At 40.5% G+C, this 8,627-nt stretch overlaps 2 protein-coding genes across 3 annotated transcripts in view; both read right to left on the bottom strand.

Annotated features, from left to right (window-relative positions):
- The window catches only part of ZNF550 (zinc finger protein 550), a 25,617-nt gene that overhangs the window by 10,687 nt on the left and 6,303 nt on the right, over nt 1-8,627 (bottom strand). The window lies entirely within an intron of this gene.
- LOC103265189 (zinc finger protein interacting with ribonucleoprotein K-like) overlaps nt 4,903-8,627 on the bottom strand; it is a 12,921-nt gene continuing 9,196 nt past the window's right edge. For both annotated transcript variants that reach the window (XM_021714929.1, XM_021714928.1), the window contains 3 exons: nt 6,242-6,820; nt 5,626-6,073; nt 4,903-5,205 (listed from right to left, as the gene is read on the bottom strand). In XM_021714929.1, the coding sequence (XP_021570604.1) occupies nt 4,956-5,205; nt 5,626-6,073; nt 6,242-6,820 (1,277 nt within the window). In that variant the 3' untranslated portion in view covers nt 4,903-4,955. The remainder of the gene's footprint in view (nt 5,206-5,625; nt 6,074-6,241; nt 6,821-8,627) is intronic.

Here is an 8,627-nt window from a genome sequence, read left to right as displayed (position 1 = left end):
CCACGCCCAGCCGGGTCCAGCAGGTGAGCACAGACGCGCCGCACCACACAAGAACGGCCGCCCGGCGACGCCGGAAGCCCGTCCCCGGTCACGCGCGCTGCCAGCCACGCCCCCTTCTGTGCCGTCATTGGCTCACGCACACCGCTGGCCCACTGCTTTCTGGGTAACGTAGTTTTGTCCTGCGTCCGACCGGGCTGGGGACGCGCATCACCGACCTCCTGGTGCCGGGGTTCCTAGAGGGGTTGGGTTAGCGCGTCCAGGCGCGCTAATAAAGGAAGAGGGCCTTGGGTGTTCGCTAAGGAAACGCGTCCAGATTTCCCCGTTTTGTTTCAGATGTTCTTAATGGAACAGGTGGGCGCACTGCGTGGTAAATGTTTGAAGTTTCATGTTATTCTGATGCCTGGACATCCCTACAAACAAGCTTTTAGCGCTCCGCCCAGGCAACCAGGTGTACCAGTGTGATGAGGCTGGCCCCTGCCACAAGCTCCCCTTCTTGCCCTCGCTTGACTGTGAGCTAATGGCATCCCAATGCATCAGTAAAATCTCCTTAGGCTTCTTTACTTTGACCCCAAAGGAAGGCACTTTTCCATGGATCTACAGTTTTGGATCTCCGCTTGTTTGAGCTAGCTTTCTCGAGGTTCCTCCCATGTAGTCCCCTCCGTGGTGTGCCGGGCTTCTCTCTTCTAGGACCTGCGAGTATAAGTCCTTCAATTTCATATGCCTCTCTGAGTGTAATTTCTGAGGCTGTGTTTAAGTGGTCCTAAAGACCCAATAAGAACGTACATCCTCCTACCTCCAATTACAGCACATGATATGACATCACTCATACAAAGTACGTTCACTCATAGCTGCGAACTAATAGACGCTATCTTGTTGCTTTTCAAATATATGCAGAAAAGCTTTACAGTCTGCTTTGTGAGTTGCAGTATGTTGGTTAGATTCAAAAGAGAAAAAACTTCACATAAAGCCATAACAAAGATGTAGGGGTGAGATGCTGGGCGTCCCTGAAAGAGGCAGGCAAACGTGAAAACTTTCTTTCTTCTAAGTGTCTTAATAAATTTATGAAGTTCCTCAAAATTCTTTGTGGAACATATTAGAATGGATTTAACTTACATAAAATGAGAAAGGTTTACTATAAATTATAATTGTTAAGCTTATTTCATTATCCAAATATCTTTATGATGCCTTATTTTTACCAAAAAAAAAAAATTCCCTAAAAGAGATTTTACATTTCCTCAATTCCTAAATATACTGTTTTTATATTTTATGATGAATGCTATCTTCTATAACTGCTGCTTTCTCAATAATTGTTTCTGATATAGTACATTGATCAAGGAGGTTCTCACTCTGTGTGTAAAGATAAGAGGTTGTTGCAGCTACAAGAAATGGGCTTTCACCAACTGTGTTTTGGTGCCTGCGATACCACGTCCACTCAAAAATCACAAAGTAGGGTCTGGCTTCATCCCATTTTCACTATAGCACTGAGTAGGACACGAACCAAAAGATCATGACATCAAAAAAGGCACCATTAGTTAATTGAAAGGAATAAGTGCAAAAACAAACAGACAAACAAACAGAAAACCCTCTTTAGCTATAAAAACTAGATGAGAAATATTTTCTGGAATAGACTAAAATAGGTGTAAATTCCCAGAATCTTAAAATACTTTATACTGTTGTATCCATGATGCAACTAAAAACAATACGTTTGAATTAGATAAGTGATTCTGAGAAATTTAAAACAATTCACAGTACAGAGCTTGGCTTATTCTTGGACAATGGATGTTGTGTATGCCTTCATATATATGAAATATAAATTTTATATAAATAAGAAAGAACCCAAGGTTCTTTCACAAATTTCAGATGACATATAGTTCTCTATAATTTTTAGTGTCATAAAATGAAAGAGCTCTTGTGTTTGGGAAATGCATTCTGAAGAGATTAGGCAACAAGATTTTGGTGTGTAAGTGAAATAATTCTTGTATGTGGGAATAGGTGAAACAAGAATAACCATGAAATGATCATAAAGACAGATCTGGGGAAGGGTTCCTGGGGTGTATAACATCTTCCTTCCTGTGTATATATTTGAAAATATTCATTACAATGGGTAGAATATGTCCTTGAATCAATTTTATGTAAGAGGAATGAATTTAAAAGGACAGGGAAGAACTTTGGTTCAAGGGTTTAAGAAGCATGTATAAAATTACAAATTGTAAGGATTAAATATGTGGAATATATTATAAAACAATTATACTTTGAAAAAGGTATTTTAAATAGCAAAGGTAATTAATACCAAAAAAAATTGTCTCTTCCTAATTATTTTACTATGTTTTACTCTCATTTATGTCCCTGATACTATTTCTAGCTACCATATCAGAATGGTGGAAACAGACTCTAATAATGTGCAACAGCACATCTCAACTCCATGTTCAGTAACATCATTTTGGCAGCTTGAAATTGGCCACGGTAGAAATATTTACACCAGGAAAATCAACAAATACTAAAACCAGGGTTTGTTTTATTGAGTGGCTAGATATAAGAACCTGAAGAAGAATGTGTTAATGATACAGGTTAGGTTTAAAAACACATAGTGTCTAGGCTAACACTATGAATGGCACAGAAGAGTTGAGAAAATATTCTCCTGGGATTCAAAGACAATTATTCAATTTAGCAAAGAAGTCGCTCACATGTTTGAAGAATGAGTAAAGTTCTAACATAACTTTGTTATACATCTTAATTTTATGAAATTTTATGGAAGATGTATAAATGGTAAATAAACAGGTAAAAAAAAATGCTCAGCATCATAAAACACCAGAGAAATGCAATTAAAACCAGTTAGATGGCAATACACACTTATTAATGCAAGTAAAATTTAAAAAGACCAGACACACTAAGAATGGACAAACTGGTGGAGGAACAGGAATGTTCATACACTATTGTTGGGATTGGAATGGACCCAGCCAGTTATCACATTTGGCAGTTTCTTAAAAAGTGAAACATTCACCTAATGTAAAGTATTAACTAACAACAAAAAAAAACCACAATCCCATATGAAGGACTGTATGCCTATGTTTATTGCAGCTTTATTTGTAACCTCCTCAAATTGGAAACAATACAACCGCCCATTAAGCAATGAATGGATAAACAAATAGTGGCATAGAACAGAATACAACTTAGCAATAAAAAGAATGAACCATTCACATAACTAACAATAAGAAATCTAAAAATAATTATCCAGCATGAAAAATATTAGGAGAAAGTGCTTTAAGAGTCCATTCATATTAAACTTTAAAAATTAATCAAATTAATTAATCCATTGTTAAAGCAAATAAATCATTAATCTGCATCAAGATTATGATGGCTTCACTGGTTTATGTGTATGACAAACACATATAAGTTATTGTGTGTTAATTATACCACAATAAATTTTTGTAATGATTCAAAATTAAAATTCTGGTTCTCTCACGTTTTAGAGATGGCATAGTTTGGCAACCCATGTTGACTCCACTGTCTCCTTCCTTGTGCCTGGGTAAGGGCAGCCTTCCATGAGTGCAGAAAATACTGACAAGTACTGAGGCTGTTCTAATCTGAGACTACAGAAACACTTACTAGACCAAAAAAATCCACAACCCTGTATATACTACAGGAGATCCAGTCTATCTCCTCATCTTTTTGCCTGTATAGAATTTGGCCTTTAGGTGAATATCCCAGAAAACAACAGAAATCTGCAATAGTTTAAGAATGTTTTCTCTGACAATGACCTTAATCACAGGACTCAGATTTGAAGGTACTGTGATTGCTCAGAGTTATAGTCATTGGAATTTGAAATGTACTTTTACAAGCACATTCTATCTGACTTGTTACCAATTCCTTCACTCCTTATCAACCATACCCAGTATTTCTATACCAATTATGGTTCACATCTGGCTCCTGTATTTTTACCAGTGATACCAGCCTATGAAATTATGCACATGAGGGCATATTGCTCTTTGCAGAACTGGATGAAAAGCTTCTCCCCAACAGTGCTGGGCATTATGTGATATCACATAGGAGTAACAGAACAAATTCAGGCTATTCCAAGAAGCACTAGACAGAGTAATAACAATTGATTCTTTTTCAGGGTGACCACTGGTCTCAAACAAACAAACAAACAAAAAACGGAGGCACTGAGGCCAAGAACTAGGACCACAAAGCCCTGCATTATTTCATTGGAGGACTTGAGTAGCAATGCAAATCAAACAAAATGGAATAAGAACTACTGTTATTGTAGTGTCCCTGCTGAGACCCACAAAGTAAAAGTTCCACAAAAGCTGTTAAATATAAACAAAGCTCAATTCTGTATTCCATCTACCCAAAGTAGTGAATACAACCCTATGATTAAAAGTAGATGAAATAATAAGGGCTTTATTTGTACACAAACTAGAGCAGTGCTAAGTAGGAAGTTACCAGTTAGTGTTTTGGAGCCAGAAAACATCAATCACGAAGGTCATGTGAGACCTTCTATGAAAGCCTCTTGCTGAATCCAGATCAGGTCCTCTTGTCCCAGACAGATCCATGGGGTACTCAGAAAAAAGAATAAGGGATCAGGCTACTCAAGATTTCCTCCAGGGAATGGACAGATGTTTGCCTTACTTTGGCACATCAGGGTGACCAATGCCCACTGTACAAGGTACAAGATGGCTTCTACCAAAGAAAATGGCAGCGATTTAATTCTGGCAAAGGCTTCAGGCAGTCTAGAATGTGCAAAGTAGCTCATGAAAGCCTCACGCATGCCTGTAACTCAAAGGGAATTTTACCCTCTAAATTCTTCAGGCAGATCACTCCCTCACAAAGGCTCTCTAGTGTCTCAACAGAGACAGCACATGTCCTATAGTTCTAAGGTTTTTCTCAAATGTGAACTTTCTGGTTCTAAACAAGTTGAACCTTGGACTTCTCATATTTGCTGCCTTCATGAGGCTCTACATGTTATGACATTTTTGGTGTTGAAAGAAGCTAGAGCGTTGGCTAAAAGATTTCCCACATTTGATGCATTCATAGGGCTTTTCTCCAGTGTGAACTACCTGATGTTGAATGAGGACAGACTTTTGCCTAAACGATTTCCCACACTGGCCACATTCATATGGCCTTTCTCCAGTATGAATTCTACAGTGTTGAATAAGGCTGGTGCTTCGACTAAAAGACTTTCCACATTCACCACATTTATAAGGTCTTTCTCCAGTATGAACTCTCTGGTGTTTAATGAAGGCAGCTCTTCGGCTGAAGGATTTCCCACACTGGTTACACTCATAAGGCCTTGCTCTAGTGTGAATTCTCTGGTGTTCAACAAGGCTGTAGCTTTGCCTAAAGAACTTTCCACATTCACCGCATTCATAAGGCCTTTCTCCAGTGTGAGTTCTCTGGTGTCGATCAAGTTTAGATTTGTACCCAAAAGCTTTCCCACATTCCCTGCACTCATAAGGTCTTTCTCCAGTGTGAACTCTCTGGTGTCTAATGAGGGTGGCTCTTTGGCTAAAGGATTTCCCACACTGGCCACATTTATAAATCTTTGCTGTAGTGTGAATTCTACGGTGTTCAATGAGGCTGAAGTTTTGTCTAAAGAACTTCCCACATTCACCACACTCATAAGGCCTTTCACCAGTGTGAATTCTCTGGTGTCTAATAAGGGTGGCTCTTTGACTAAAAGATTTCCCACATTCTCCACATTCATAAGGCCTTTCTCCAGTGTGAATTCTGCAATGTTCAATAAGGTTGGAGCTTTGACTAAAGGATTTCCCACAGTCCCCACACTTATATGGCCTTTCTCCAGTGTGAACTCTCTGATGTATAATGAGGGTAGCTTTCTGACTAAAGGATTTTTCACACTGGCTACACTCATAAGGCCTTGCTGTAGTGTGAATTCTCTGGTGTTCAACAAGGCTGAAGCTTTGTCTAAAGAATTTCCCACATTTGCCACACTCATATGGCCTTTCTCCCGTGTGAGTTCTCTGGTGCCGAACAAGGTTGGATTTGCACCCAAAGGCCTTTCCACATTCCCTACACTCATAAGGCCTTTCTCCACTGTGAATTCTGCAGTGTTCAATAAGATTGGAGCTTTGACTAAAAGATTTCCCACATTCGTCACATTTATATGGCCTTTCTCCAGTATGAACTCGCTGGTGTATAATAAGGGTGGCTTTTTGGCTAAAAGATTTGCCACATACACTGCATGCATAAGGCCTTTCTTCATTGTGAACTCTCTGGAATGGAACAAGTGAGTACTTGTCACGGAAGGTTTCACCACATTTACTAGACTCATAAACCGTTTTTCCAGTACAGATTCTTGGGTGCTGAACAAGAGTATGCTTGTGGCTGGAAGTTTTTCTGCATTCACCCAACTTGTAATGCCGCTTTCCACAGTAAAAAGCCTCCTCATATTTGGTGATTTTGTTTGGTTTCTCACCTTTAGGAATGGATTGAGGCTGGAGAAGTCTCCACTGTGCCGGGAAGACCTTTCCAATCTTCCTACAAAGGAAGGGATTCTCTGACACATGGGATAGGTTGTTCTTCGCAAAGGAGGCCCTGTTCAGATCTCTTTTTAATGAGTTCTCTGCATTGTGATACTTCTGATTGTGGTGAAGGATTTCGCATGCCCTAACAAAGTATGGTTTCTGCCCACGTAGATCACCCAGATGCAAAATGTCTTTCAGGATTGGGACACATATCTCACAGGGGTGAGTCTTCTGGGGAGACAGACATGCCCTTGGAGTTCTGACCTGGGACGTTTTTCCTACAGAAACACTCTGTGTAGAAGATATCTCTTCATCCTCCATTCCATGCCAATAAGCTGAAAGAAGATAAATGCTGATAAATGCATGAAAACCATAGTGGGAGTGTATTAACCATAATTTAAACATTTTCTGTATAATATGATGTTTTGACACCTTAAAAAAAATGTTGCTGGCCAGAAACACTGCCCCTCCCAGGGCTAGTCAATTCTTTTCTTTTTTTTTTTGGCCTTTAACATTTTAATGGTAACTTAATTTTTTTTTTTAATAAAGTAGGATTTATTAAGAAGACAGAAAAGCTCCCACAGTAGGAGGGGACGTGAAAGAGGTTGCCCACTAGCCAATTCTTAAGATAGCAAAGGGCTCAACTGGAAGCACATACTTCATAGGTTAATAAACCAATTCAGAGCCCATACTCCAAACTATGTTTCTTGTGCTTTGTACACTCCAGGAGGTAACAGTCCTCTGCCCTAACCATTCTGGGGCCAGGTACCAGACAACTAAGGCCAGTCCCCCTTCCCAAAGCTTAACCAGTCAATCCTAAGCTGTTTACTATGCCCTGCCTTTCCTGTAGACTCCAGTAAAGGCTGTGGCTTAATGTTTTCCCCTCCCTCTTGCTTTTGCCGCCTGATCACCTGATACTTCTCCATGTCGCCCCATATGACATAATGTGCCTCCTTCTACCAGAAATGTAAGTAATGTTTCTTCAGTGGCATTCACTTCTCCATGCTGGCACTCAGTCACCTCCACAAATTAAAATCTCATGGGTAGTTTATTTATTAATTTATTTATTTTTGAGTCTCACTCTATTGCCTAGACTGGAGGGCAGTGGCACGCTCACGGCCACTGCAGCCTCAACCTATTGGACTCAGGCAATCCTTCTGCCTCAGCCTTTCAAATAGCTGGAACTACAGGCATACACCACCATGCCCGGCTAATTTTTTGCTTTGCTGTAGAGATGAGGTCTCACCAAGTTGCCCAGGCTGGTCTTGAACCCGTGAGCTCAGGCAATCCTCACCTCGGCCTCCCAAAGTGCTGGGATTATAGGCATGAGCCACTGTGCCGGCCTCATGGGTAGTTTAAAACAATTGATGGAACAAGCAGGGTGAATCAGTGATCCACAGCCGGGGCTTTTCTCTGGACTACTCTACAGTCACTACCTAACTATACCACTCAATATGCTCTGCCTGAGAAGGCACTGCTAGCCATTGGTGTGCTTGTACTTTAGCTGGTACCACTTTGAGCTGGTAAAGAAAGGACCCAAGAAATAATTAACTGTCTACACTGTCTTAAACATCAGGCTGGTTGGTTATATATTTATGGTTGCTTGTTGTTTGTTTATTTGTTTATTCATTCATTGATTTAAGTCTGTTGCCCAGGCTGGAGTACAGTAGCGCAATCATGGCCACAGCAGCTTTGCCTTGCTGGGCTCAGGCGATCCTTCCACCTCAGCCTTCCAAGTAGCTGAAACTAATTGCCGCATGCCACCATACCCAGCTAGTTATTTTTTTATTTTTTATTTTTTTTACTATAGAGGTGATGTTTCATCAAGTTGCCCAGGCTGGTCTTGAAATGCTAGGCTCAGGCAATCCTCTCACCTCTGCCTCCCAAAGTGCTGGTAATACAGGTATGAGCAACTACATCCAGCTCAGACAGTCATCTTAACACAGGATGCCTTGACCAACAAGTGGTACTTTCTTCACATTTATTATAACCTGTGAGCAAATGCTTTTACTGGAACGAGGGTGGAGGACACGCATCAAAGGCACAAGGAGAATTTTTTTTTTTTTTTTTAGTTGGAGTCTCTCTTGGTCACCCAGGCTGGAGTGCAGTGGCACACTCATGGCCACCCCAGCGTGGACCCGC

The sequence above is a fragment of the Carlito syrichta genome, unplaced genomic scaffold, assembly GCF_000164805.1.
Source record: "Carlito syrichta isolate Samal-C Ts95f unplaced genomic scaffold, Tarsius_syrichta-2.0.1 Scaffold305877, whole genome shotgun sequence".
NCBI classification, from domain to species: domain Eukaryota; kingdom Metazoa; phylum Chordata; class Mammalia; order Primates; family Tarsiidae; genus Carlito; species Carlito syrichta.
Note: the sequence above shows the minus strand (reverse complement) of the source record. Positions and strands in the feature narration are given on the sequence as shown.